General features: G+C 51.9%; 1 protein-coding gene across 1 annotated transcript in view; it reads left to right on the plus strand.

Annotated features, from left to right (window-relative positions):
* sugp1 (SURP and G patch domain containing 1) overlaps window positions 1–15,000 on the plus strand; it is a 36,052-nt gene that overhangs the window by 17,034 nt on the left and 4,018 nt on the right. Inside the window, exons 10-12 of the mRNA XM_056233884.1 lie at window positions 9,538–9,715; window positions 9,803–9,909; window positions 12,355–12,500. Coding sequence (XP_056089859.1) covers window positions 9,538–9,715; window positions 9,803–9,909; window positions 12,355–12,500 — 431 coding nt within the window. The remainder of the gene's footprint in view (window positions 1–9,537; window positions 9,716–9,802; window positions 9,910–12,354; window positions 12,501–15,000) is intronic.

The raw sequence follows: 15,000 nt of genomic DNA on the forward strand, positions 1-15,000 counted from the left end.
AAAATGTCCAAACCCATTATATATAGAGAAAACATCTATTAACCTGTTAATATGAACGATTTTAAAGTTTGAACATGCGATACAGACACAGATTCAACTTCTGTGACATAAAAAACATCTTAAAATTAAATAAAACCACTTTTCCTAAAGTAGAACAGTCTTTTCAATGAATGATATGCATTCTATAACTACTTGCATACATCATTCTTTATTCTTTCAAGCAGACATATTTATTTGTATGAATTAAATATAATGAATCGTTATTAAAGCTATTAACGAGCAGTGAATGCTATTCTCTTTTTCTTTTGTTGCTTGAGGACACAAACGCATTAGGTTTATTACGCACTGTCCCTTTAAGACATCGGATCATGTCCAGTGACATGCGCACCCAATGCACTGATGCACACCCGACACACTCACTGATGCACACCCGACACACTCACTGATGCACACCCGACACACTCACTGATGCACACCCGACACACTCACTGCTGTACACCCGACACACTCACTGCTGTACACCCGACACACTCACTGATGCACACCCGACACACTCACTGCTGTACACCCGACACACTCACTGATGCACACCCGACACACTCACTGCTGTACACCCGACACACTCACTGATGCACACCCGACACACTCACTGCTGTACACCCGACACACTCACTGATGCACACCCGACACACTCACTGCTGTACACCCGACACACTCACTGATGCACACCCGACACCCTCACTGATGCACACCCGACACACTCACTGATGCACACCCGACACACTCACTGATGCACACCCGACACACTCACTGATGCACACCCGACACACTCACTGATGCACACCCGACACACTCACTGCTGCACACCCGACACACTCACTGCTGGACACCCGACACACTCACTGATGCACACCCGACACACTCACTGATGCACACCCGACACACTCACTGATGCACACCCGACACACTCACTGATGCACACCCGACACACTCACTGCTGTACACCCGACACACTCACTGATGCACACCCGACACACTCACTGATGCACACCCGACACACTCACTGATGCACACCCGACACACTCACTGATGCACACCCGACACACTCACTGATGCACACCCGACACACTCACTGATGCACACCCGACACACTCACTGATGCACACCCGACACACTCACTGATGCACACCCGACACACTCACTGATGCACACCCGACACACTCACTGCTGCACACCCGACACACTCACTGCTGGACACCCGACACACTCACTGATGCACACCCGACACACTCACTGATGCACACCCGACACACTCACTGATGCACACCCGACACACTCACTGATGCACACCCGACACACTCACTGATGCACACCCGACACACTCACTGCTGTACACCCGACACACTCACTGATGCACACCCGACACACTCACTGATGCACACCCGACACACTCACTGCTGTACACCCGACACACTCACTGCTGTACACCCGACACACTCACTGATGCACACCCGACACACTCACTGATGCACACCCGACACACTCACTGATGCACACCCGACACACTCACTGATGCACACCCGACACACTCACTGATGCACACCCGACACACTCACTGATGCACACCCGACACACTCACTGATGCACACCCGACACACTCACTGATGCACACCCGACACACTCACTGCGACACACTCACTGCTGCACACCCGACACACTCACTGATGCACACCCGACACACTCACTGCTGCACACCCGACACACTCACTGATGCACACCCGACACACTCACTGATGCACACCCGACACACTCACTGCTGCACACCCGACACACTCACTGATGCACACCCGACACACTCACTGATGCACACCCGACACACTCACTGCTGTACACCCGACACACTCACTGATGCACACCCGACACACTCACTGCTGCACACCCGACACACTCACTGATGCACACCCGACACACTCACTGCTGCACACCCGACACACTCACTGATGCACACCCGACACACTCACTGATGCACACCCGACACACTCACTGATGCACACCCGACACACTCACTGATGCACACCCGACACACTCACTGCTGCACACCCGACACACTCACTGATGCACACCCGACACACTCACTGCTGCACACCCGACACACTCACTGATGCACACCCGACACACTCACTGATGCACACCCGACACACTCACTGCTGCACACCCGACACACTCACTGATGCACACCCGACACACTCACTGATGCACACCCGACACACTCACTGCTGCACACCCGACACACTCACTGATGCACACCCGACACACTCACTGATGCACACCCGACACACTCACTGCTGCACACCCGACACACTCACTGCTGGACACCCGACACACTCACTGATGCACACCCGACACACTCACTGATGCACACCCGACACACTCACTGATGCACACCCGACACACTCACTGATGCACACCCGACACACTCACTGATGCACACCCGACACACTCACTGCTGTACACCCGACACACTCACTGATGCACACCCGACACACTCACTGATGCACACCCGACACACTCACTGCTGTACACCCGACACACTCACTGCTGTACACCCGACACACTCACTGATGCACACCCGACACACTCACTGCTGCACACCCGACACACTCACTGATGCACACCCGACACACTCACTGCTGCACACCCGACACACTCACTGATGCACACCCGACACACTCACTGATGCACACCCGACACACTCACTGCTGCACACCCGACACACTCACTGATGCACACCCGACACACTCACTGATGCACACCCGACACACTCACTGCTGTACACCCGACACACTCACTGATGCACACCCGACACACTCACTGCTGCACACCCGACACACTCACTGCTGCACACCCGACACACTCACTGCTGCACACCCGACACACTCACTGATGCACACCCGACACACTCACTGATGCACACCCGACACACTCACTGCTGCACACCCGACACACTCACTGATGCACACCCGACACACTCACTGATGCACACCCGACACACTCACTGCTGTACACCCGACACACTCACTGATGCACACCCGACACACTCACTGATGCACACCCGACACACTCACTGCTGTACACCCGACACACTCACTGATGTACACCCGACACACTCACTGATGCACACCCGACACACTCACTGCTGTACACCCGACACACTCACTGATGCACACCCGACACACTCACTGATGCACACCCGACACACTCACTGATGCACACCCGACACACTCACTGCTGCACACCCGACACACTCACTGATGCACACCCGACACACTCACTGATGCACACCCGACACACTCACTGCTGTACACCCGACACACTCACTGATGCACACCCGACACACTCACTGCTGTACACCCGACACACTCACTGATGCACACCCGACACACTCACTGATGCACACCCGACACACTCACTGATGCACACCCGACACACTCACTGATGCACACCCGACACACTCACTGATGCACACCCGACACACTCACTGATGCACACCCGACACACTCACTGATGCACACCCGACACACTCACTGATGCACACCCGACACACTCACTGATGCACACCCGACACACTCACTGATGCACACCCGACACACTCACTGATGCACACCCGACACACTCACTGATGCACACCCGACACACTCACTGATGCACACCCGACACACTCACTGCTGTACACCCGACACACTCACTGATGCACACCCGACACACTCACTGCTGCACACCCGACACACTCACTGCTGCACACCCGACACACTCACTGATGCACACCCGACACACTCACTGATGCACACCCGACACACTCACTGATGCACACCCGACACACTCACTGATGCACACCCGACACACTCACTGCTGCACACCCGACACACTCACTGCTGCACACCCGACACACTCACTGATGCACACCCGACACACTCACTGATGCACACCCGACACACTCACTGATGCACACCCGACACACTCACTGATGCACACCCGACACACTCACTGATGCACACCCGACACACTCACTGATGCACACCCGACACACTCACTGATGCACACCCGACACACTCACTGATGCACACCCGACACACTCACTGATGCACACCCGACACACTCACTGATGCACACCCGACACACTCACTGATGCACACCCGACACACTCACTGCTGTACACCCGACACACTCACTGCTGTACACCCGACACACTCACTGCTGTACACCCGACACACTCACTGATGCACACCCGACACACTCACTGATGCACACCCGACACACTCACTGATGCACACCCGACACACTCACTGATGCACACCCGACACACTCACTGATGCACACCCGACACACTCACTGATGCACACCCGACACACTCACTGCTGTACACCCGACACACTCACTGATGCACACCCGACACACTCACTGATGCACACCCGACACACTCACTGATGCACACCCGACACACTCACTGATGCACACCCGACACACTCACTGATGCACACCCGACACACTCACTGATGCACACCCGACACACTCACTGATGCACACCCGACACACTCACTGATGCACACCCGACACACTCACTGCTGCACACCCGACACACTCACTGATGCACACCCGACACACTCACTGCTGTACACCCGACACACTCACTGCTGTACACCCGACACACTCACTGATGCACACCCGACACACTCACTGCTGTACACCCGACACACTCACTGATGCACACCCGACACACTCACTGATGCACACCCGACACACTCACTGATGCACACCCGACACACTCACTGATGCACACCCGACACACTCACTGCTGTACACCCGACACACTCACTGCTGTACACCCGACACACTCACTGCTGTACACCCGACACACTCACTGATGCACACCCGACACACTCACTGCTGTACACCCGACACACTCACTGCTGCACACCCGACACACTCACTGCTGTACACCCGACACACTCACTGATGCACACCCGACACACTCACTGATGCACACCCGACACACTCACTGCTGTACACCCGACACACTCACTGCTGTACACCCGACACACTCACTGATGCACACCCGACACACTCACTGCTGCACACCCGACACACTCACTGCTGCACACCCGACACACTCACTGCTGTACACCCGACACACTCACTGATGCACACCCGACACACTCACTGATGCACACCCGACACACTCACTGATGCACACCCGACACACTCACTGCTGTACACCCGACACACTCACTGATGCACACCCGACACACTCACTGCTGCACACCCACACACTCACTGCTGCACACCCGACACACTCACTGCTGCACACCCGACACACTCACTGCTGCACACCCGACACACTCACTGCTGCACACCCGACACACTCACTGATGCACACCCGACACACTCACTGATGCACACCCGACACACTCACTGATGCACACCCGACACACTCACTGCTGCACACCCGACACACTCACTGATGCACACCCGACACACTCACTGATGCACACCCGACACACTCACTGATGCACACCCGACACACTCACTGCTGTACACCCGACACACTCACTGATGCACACCCGACACACTCACTGATGCACACCCGACACACTCACTGATGCACACCCGACACACTCACTGCTGTACACCCGACACACTCACTGCTGTACACCCGACACACTCACTGATGCACACCCGACACACTCACTGCTGTACACCCGACACACTCACTGCTGCACACCCGACACACTCACTGCTGCACACCCGACACACTCACTGATGCACACCCGACACACTCACTGATGCACACCCGACACACTCACTGCTGCACACCCGACACACTCACTGATGTACACCCGACACACTCACTGATGTACACCCGACACACTCACTGATGTACACCCGACACACTCACTGATGCACACCCGACACACTCACTGATGCACACCCGACACACTCACTGATGCACACCCGACACACTCACTGATGCACACCCGACACACTCACTGATGTACACCCGACACACTCACTGATGTACACCCGACACACTCACTGATGCACACCCGACACACTCACTGATGCACACCCGACACACTCACTGATGCACACCCGACACACTCACTGCTGCACACCCGACACACTCACTGATGCACACCCGACACACTCACTGATGCACACCCGACACACTCACTGATGCACACCCGACACACTCACTGATGTACACCCGACACACTCACTGATGTACACCCGACACACTCACTGATGTACACCCGACACACTCACTGCTGCACACCCGACACACTCACTGCTGCACACCCGACACACTCACTGATGTACACCCGACACACTCACTGATGCACACCCGACACACTCACTGCTGCACACCCGACACACTCACTGATGTACACCCGACACACTCACTGATGTACACCCGACACACTCACTGATGTACACCCGACACACTCACTGATGCACACCCGACACACTCACTGATGCACACCCGACACACTCACTGATGCACACCCGACACACTCACTGATGCACACCCGACACACTCACTGCTGTACACCCGACACACTCACTGATGCACACCCGACACACTCACTGATGCACACCCGACACACTCACTGCTGTACACCCGACACACTCACTGATGCACACCCGACACACTCACTGCTGTACACCCGACACACTCACTGATGCACACCCGACACACTCACTGATGCACACCCGACACACTCACTGATGCACACCCGACACACTCACTGATGCACACCCGACACACTCACTGATGCACACCCGACACACTCACTGATGCACACCCGACACACTCACTGATGTACACCCGACACACTCACTGATGTACACCCGACACACTCACTGATGCACACCCGACACACTCACTGATGCACACCCGACACACTCACTGATGCACACCCGACACACTCACTGATGCACACCCGACACACTCACTGATGCACACCCGACACACTCACTGATGCACACCCGACACACTCACTGATGCACACCCGACACACTCACTGATGCACACCCGACACACTCACTGCTGCACACCCGACACACTCACTGCTGCACACCCGACACACTCACTGATGCACACCCGACACACTCACTGATGCACACCCGACACACTCACTGATGCACACCCGACACACTCACTGATGCACACCCGACACACTCACTGATGCACACCCGACACACTCACTGATGCACACCCGACACACTCACTGATGCACACCCGACACACTCACTGATGCACACCCGACACACTCACTGATGTACACCCGACACACTCACTGATGCACACCCGACACACTCACTGATGCACACCCGACACACTCACTGATGCACACCCGACACACTCACTGATGTACACCCGACACACTCACTGATGTACACCCGACACACTCACTGATGCACACCCGACACACTCACTGCTGTTTAACACATGGCTGACAGAGTTGACCTGAATACTCTCCCAAACCGACATTTCGACATAATGTTGTGTGTCTGTCCATTCAGACACGAGAGAGAGCTCAGTTCAGTCCTCGCGCTGTGTGTGTGTGTGTGTGTGTGTGTGTGTGTGTGTGTGTGTGTGTGTGTGTGTGTGTGTGTGCGCAAAAGCGTTGCCACTCTTATTCAGATCTACACGTCTGCTCTACTCGTTCTCCCAGACGTTCACATTTTTTACCGTTTTATGAATGCAGCGCATGTGAACCCGTGTGCGGCGGGAGAGCAGTCACAGGACACACGTGCGCATCACACGCAGGACATCCGCTCTGACTCGAGCGCTTCCCAAACCGGCACTATCTAACATTTTTGTCTAGTTTTTATTCGTTGACGAAAATGTCAATAGATGTTCCTCATAGCCGTTTGATAGACGTACCGCGGAGCAAGTCTCGGGTGAGTCGCCGGCCAGTGATAGTAACTACTGTTAAGGCCTGTTCACACCGGGACGAATTTCGCACGCGATATTCGCCGACGTTTAACGCCTCGTGACTAAACAAAGGGCGCCAGTGTGAGTGTGCACACCGACGCGATAAACGCCACGCGTAAAAGCGTCATTTTTTTTAAACGCCTCTGGTTCGTTTTTTTTAGTTTGACGCGCCGCATCAAAAAACTATCCGACCAATGAGATTGGAGCTTTTGCTCACGTGTCTGGAGCTCCTGAAGTTACAGTAAAACACAACTTGGGGGCGCTCAAACACAAAACGGTCTTGCTGAGCACACACACGCAACGGCGAAGAAGATATACGCCAAGTAGCGTCTACACTGCCGGGAAGAAATAAGACGAGGAAGATGCGAGGCCAGATGAATGTAGAGCTGCTGGTCTCGTTGCTGTCGGAACATAAAGAACTATATGACAAACGCCACAGCGACTACACAAATCTTGATAAAAGAGAATGTTATGGAGTGGTATTGCAGAGCAAATGGGCGCCATCTAATGTCAGGGAATGAATTTGCATGTTCACTCGGCTCATCGTCAGCCAAAATCGCTTGGGTGTGAACACAAAAAACGTGTTGAAAAACGCTGGCGAATAACGCTGTCGTCCCGGTGTGTACGAGCCTTTAGGCTGTTTACCGATGACCGTTTGACCGATGGTTGACCGCATCAACGTTAACCGATCAAAGTTGTCTGTGATCTCTAAAGTAGGCTATTATAGACAGTAGACTAAACGCTACTCCAGTTAGCCATCTCATTCCAAGATATTTTTGTGTGAAGTGAACAAATCCCTCACACTCAATTTTTCACAGCGTTTGGGTTCGCGCGCTCACAAGGTTTGCGAAGAGTAAAGGCTACAGGCTAAAACACTCGAGGGTCGAGCCAGGGCAGACGACAGGAGGAAGTGTGCAAAGAAAAGTGTGTGTGGGACCATTTCACCAAAAAGAATGACACAGATGTAAGTTGCAACTTGTGTGATACAGTGCTGGAATACAGTAGTAGCACATCATCTGTGATGCATCGCCTGAGAACGCGACACCCGCTAGCCTCTTCGGGTGAGAGCCAAAGCCAGCCTACCGTGTCCTCTACGCTAGCTCAGCGCTCAGAGACTATTATAGTGTGTGTGTGTGTGTGTGTGTGTGTGTGTGTGTGAGAGAGCGGGAGATGCGACAGAGGTGCGACATTGCAGGCGCGGCTCGAAATGGCTGGTATTTCTAATAGCGTAGCATATTTTCAACCGGCTAATGAGGCTCGGTGGTCGGTCAAGGAAATCTTTAGTTTTCGCCATCGCTAACTAGTAGAGCGGCAGCATGAGAAGACACGCTCGGTTGTCGTCAGCGCTTGGTCGGTTAATTTTGGCATTTTCTAAGTAAGTTTGCCTAACAAAACAGAAGCAGACATCGAAAATGTCTTCCGTCCTGGAGAATATTCCTGTATCGGCGACGCCGTTAGTCTCGAGCGCGGCCCATAAACCCCACATGCCATAACATGTTGGAGTGTTTAATGCTGAAACTGTGTGTGTGTGTGTGGTCCAGATGCAGGAGATGTACGATATGATCATGAAGCACAAGCGTGCGATGCAGGACATGCAGCTGATGTGGGAGAAGGCCATCCGGAACCATCAGCACGAGTACGACAGCGACGAGGAGCTCGACCCCGAGGCCGGCACCTGGGAGCACCGGCTCCGGCAGATGGAGATGGAGAAGACCAGAGGTCAGAGGTCACGCACGACACCGGTGCTCCGCTCGGACTGAGGGCTGTGTGTGTGTGACGCGTGTGCTGTGTGTGTGTTTCTCTCAGAGTGGGCGGAGCAGCTGACTGACATGGGCAAAGGGAAGCATTTCATCGGTGACTTCCTTCCTCCTGATGAGCTGGAGAAGTTCATGGAGACGTTCAAAGCTCTGAAGGTGAGAGCGAGTCGAGTCTTTATTCATCTTCACTCAGTCCAGATCGCGTCACAGTAATGAACAGCAGAATATCAGAATCAGTGATGAATCTTCATCAGATATGAGACACATTCAGATTCAGTAAAGCAGCTCTACAGAAGATCAGAGTCATTATTCACATCGGTTCAGTGTTCACTCAGTTCAGGGTTCACTCAGTTCAGTGTTCACTCAGTTCAGTGTTGATTCAGTTCAGTGTTGATTCAGTTCAGTGTTCACTCAGTTCAGTTTTCACTCAGTTCAGTGTTCACTCAGTTCAGTGTTGATTCAGTTCAGTGTTCACTCAGTTCAGTGTTCACTCAGTTCAGTGTTCACTCAGTTCAATGTTGATTCAGTTCAGTGTTGTTTCAGTTCAGTGTTGATTCAGTTCAGTGTTCACTCAGTTCCGTGTTCACTCAGTTCCGTGTTCACTCAGTTCCGTGTTCACTCAGTTCCGTGTTCACTCAGTTCCGTGTTCACTCAGTTCCGTGTTCACTCAGTTCCGTGTTCACTCAGTTCAGTGTTGATTCAATTCAGTGTTCACTCAGTTCAGTGTTGATTCAGTTCAGTGTTGATTCAGTTCAGTGTTGATTCAGTTCAGTGTTCACTCAGTTCAGTGTTGATTCAGTTCAGTGTTGATTCAGTTCCGTGTTCACTCAGTTCAGTGTTCACTCAGTTCAGTGTTCACTCAGTTCAGTGTTCACTCAGTTCAGTGTTCACTCAGTTCAGTGTTGATTCAGTTCAGTGTTCACTCAGTTCAGTGTTCACTCAGTTCAGTGTTGATTCAGTTCAGTGTTCACTCAGTTCAGTGTTGATTCAGTTCAGTGTTCACTCAGTTCAGTGTTCACTCAGTTCAGTGTTTTGATTCAGTTCAGTGTTGATTCAGTTCAGTGTTCACTCAGTTCAGTGTTCACTCAGTTCAGTGTTCACTCAGTTCAGTGTTCACTCAGTTCAGTGTTGATTCAGTTCAGTGTTCACTCAGTTCAGTGTTCACTCAGTTCAGTGTTGATTCAGTTCAGTGTTCACTCAGTTCAGTGTTCACTCAGTTCAGTGTTCACTCAGTTCAGTGTTCACTCAGTTCAGTGTTGATTCAGTTCAGTGTTCACTCAGTTCAGTGTTCACTCAGTTCAGTGTTCACTCAGTTCAGTGTTGATTCAGTTCAGTGTTCACTCAGTTCAGTGTTGATTCAGTTCAGTGTTGATTCAGTTCAGTGTTGATTCAGTTCAGTGTTGATTCAGTTCAGTGTTGATTCAGTTCAGTGTTCACTCAGTTCAGTGTTCACTCAGTTCAGTGTTCACTCAGTTCAGTGTTCACTCAGTTCAGTGTTCACTCAGTTCAGTGTTGATTCAGTTCAGTGTTCACTCAGTTCAGTGTTGATTCAGTTCAGTGTTGATTCAGTTCAGTGTTCACTCAGTTCAGTGTTCACTCAGTTCAGTGTTCACTCAGTTCAGTGTTCACTCAGTTCAGTGTTGATTCAGTTCAGTGTTCACTCAGTTCAGTGTTCACTCAGTTCAGTGTTCACTCAGTTCAGTGTTCACTCAGTTCAGTGTTGATTCAGTTCAGTGTTCACTCAGTTCAGTGTTGATTCAGTTCAGTGTTGATTCAGTTCAGTGTTGATTCAGTTCAGTGTTGATTCAGTTCAGTGTTGATTCAGTTCAGTGTTGATTCAGTTCAGTGTTGATTCAGTTCAGTGTTCACTCAGTTCAGTGTTCACTCAGTTCAGTGTTCACTCAGTTCAGTGTTCACTCAGTTCAGTGTTCACTCAGTTCAGTGTTCACTCAGTTCAGTGTTTCAGTGTTCACTCAGTTCAGTGTTCACTCAGTTCAGTGTTCACTCAGGTTCAGTTTTCACTCAGTTCAGTGTTGACTCAGTTCAGTGTTGACTCAGTTCAGTGTTGACTCAGTTCAGTGTTGACTCAGTTCAGTGTTCACTCAGGTTCAGTGTTCACTCAGGTTCAGTGTTCACTCAGTTCAGTGTTCACTCAGTTTCAGTTTTCACTCAGTTCAGTTTTCACTCAGTTCAGTGTTCACTCAGTTCAGTGTTCTCTCAGTTCAGTGTTCTCTCAGTTCAGTGTTGATTCAGTTCAGTGTTGATTCAGTTCAGTGTTGATTCAGTTCAGTGTTCACTCAGTTCAGTGTTCACTCAGTTCAGTGTTCACTCAGTTCAGTGTTCACTCAGTTCAGTGTTCACTCAGTTCAGTGTTCACTCAGTTCAGTGTTTTGATTCAGTTCAGTGTTGATTCAGTTCAGTGTTCACTCAGTTCAGTGTTGATTCAGTTCAGTGTTTTGATTCAGTTCAGTGTTGATTCAGTTCAGTGTTCATTCAGTTCAGTGTTCACTCAGTTCAGTGTCTGCTAAACTGTACCATGTGAATGTGACTCAGTGACACAGGAAGCAGTTCTGGTGTGACGTGTGTGTGTGTGTGATGCAGGAGGGCCGAGACCCGGATTACTCCGAGTACAAGGAGTTCAAGCTGACGGTGGAGAACATCGGCTTCCAGATGCTGATGAAGATGGGCTGGAGAGAAGGAGACGGCCTGGGCTCTGATGGACAGGGCATCAAAAACCCGGTTCACAGGTGAACACACACAAACACACACACACACAGGCTACACACTAGGGGTGTAACGATACACGTATTCGTATTGAACCGTTTCGGCTTTTGGTACGCATTTTTTAACCGAACGGTTCGTTGGACCATTTTTCCTGCCGACCAAAATTTCGCTATTTCAAATGTAGGCGCGTCACGCGTGGCAAGCGCGCTCATAATGTAAGAGATACTGGCGTGACCACAACATTGCCCAACATCAAATGGCAAATGTAATGTAAGCGGAACGAATTGTGTGTTTGACGGACCGTTTATCAGTTTGGACCAATGCAGCGCGAGCCGATCTTCATCATCAGCACTGTCACTACACAGCCAAATCTAGTAAAGAAAGCATTTGAATTCGCCACTGAAGTAATAACATCGCTGCGAGATCTAGTGAGAAACATTCAAATTTCTCTGTTATTAACGGATCAAACAGCGCTGACGTGGAAACCAGGAAGAAACATTGTGCCATGAATGAACTATCCAGTGTCCACAGATCAGCACATTCACCATGGGTTTACTGTAGTAACACTACTAACGTTCGGATCGTGAGCTGAGTGAGATCGGATCAGGAGATGAGTGAGATCAGGAGATGAGTGAGGTCGGGTCAGGAGATGAGTGAGATCGGATCAGGAGATGAGTGAGATCGGATCAGGAGATGAGTGAGATCGGATCAGGAGATGAGTGAGATCGGATCAGGAGATGAGTGAGATCGGTCGGGTCAGGAGATGAGTGAGATCGGATCAGGAGATGAGTGAGATCGGATCAGGAGATGAGTGAGATCGGTCGGGTCAGGAGATGAGTGAGGTCGGGTCAGGAGATGAGTGAGATCGGATCAGGAGATGAGTGAGATCGGATCAGGAGATGAGTGAGATCGGATCAGGAGATGAGTGAGATCGGGTCAGGAGATGAGTGAGATCGGATCAGGAGATGAGTGAGATCGGGTCAGGAGATGAGTGAGGTCGGGTCAGGAGATGAGTGAGATCGGATCAGGAGATGAGTGAGATCGGATCAGGAGATGAGTGAGATCGGTCGGGTCAGGAGATGAGTGAGGTCGGGTCAGGAGATGAGTGAGATCGGATCAGGAGATGAGTGAGATCGGTCGGGTCAGGAGATGAGTGAGATCGGGTCAGGAGATGAGTGAGATCGGGTCAGGAGATGAGTGAGGTCGGGTCAGGAGATGAGTGAGATCGGATCAGGAGATGAGTGAGATCGGATCAGGAGATGAGTGAGATCGGTCGGGTCAGGAGATGAGTGAGGTCGGGTCAGGAGATGAGTGAGATCGGATCAGGAGATGAGTGAGGTCGCATCAGGAGATGAGTGAGATCGGTCGGATCAGGAGATGAGTGAGGTCGGGTCAGGAGATGAGTGAGGTCGGGTCAGGAGATGAGTGAGATCGGATCAGGAGATGAGTGAGGTCGGGTCAGGAGATGAGTGAGATCGGTCGGATCAGGAGATGAGTGAGGTCGGGTCAGGAGATGAGTGAGGTCGGGTCAGGAGATGAGTGAGGTCGGATCAGGAGATGAGTGAGATCGGATCAGGAGATGAGTGAGATCGGTCGGATCAGGAGATGAGTGAGGTCGGGTCAGGAGATGAGTGAGGTCGGATCAGGAGATGAGTGAGGTCGGGTCAGGAGATGAGTGAGATCGGGTCAGGAGATGAGTGAGGTCGGATCAGGAGATGAGTGAGGTCGGGTCAGGAGATGAGTGAGATCGGGTCAGGAGATGAGTGAGATCGGGTCAGGAGATGAGTGAGGTCGGATCAGGAGATGAGTGAGGTCGGATCAGGAGATGAGTGAGATCGGGTCAGGAGATGAGTGAGGTCGGGTCAGGAGATGAGTGAGATCGGGTCAGGAGATGAGTGAGGTCGGATCAGGAGATGAGTGAGGTCGGGTCAGGAGATGAGTGAGATCAGGTCAGGAGATGAGTGAGATCGGATCAGGAGATGAGTGAGATCGGATCAGGAGATGAGTGAGATCGGTCGGATCAGGAGATGAGTGAGGTCGGGTCAGGAGATGAGTGAGGTCGGGTCAGGAGATGAGTGAGGTCGGGTCAGGAGATGAGTGAGATCGGGTCAGGAGATGAGTGAGGTCGGGTCAGGAGATGAGTGAGATCGGATCAGGAGATGAGTGAGGTCGGGTCAGGAGATGAGTGAGGTCGGGTCAGGAGATGAGTGAGATCGGGTCAGGAGATGAGTGAGGTCGGGTCAGGAGATGAGTGAGATCGGATCAGGAGATGAGTGAGATCGGATCAGGAGATGAGTGAGATCGGATCAGGAGATGAGTGAGATCGGGTCAGGAGATGAGTGAGGTCGGATCAGGAGATGAGTGAGGTCGGGTCAGGAGATGAGTGAGGTCGGGTCAGGAGATGAGTGAGATCGGGTCAGGAGATGAGTGAGATCGGATCAGGAGATGAGTGAGATCGGGTCAGGAGATGAGTGAGGTCGGGTCAGGAGATGAGTGAGGTCGGGTCAGGAGATGAGTGAGGTC

Source organism: Rhinichthys klamathensis, unplaced genomic scaffold, assembly GCF_029890125.1.
Source record: "Rhinichthys klamathensis goyatoka isolate OS25496 unplaced genomic scaffold, OSU_Roscu_1.1 h1tg000379l_1, whole genome shotgun sequence".
Lineage (NCBI taxonomy): Eukaryota > Metazoa > Chordata > Actinopteri > Cypriniformes > Leuciscidae > Rhinichthys > Rhinichthys klamathensis.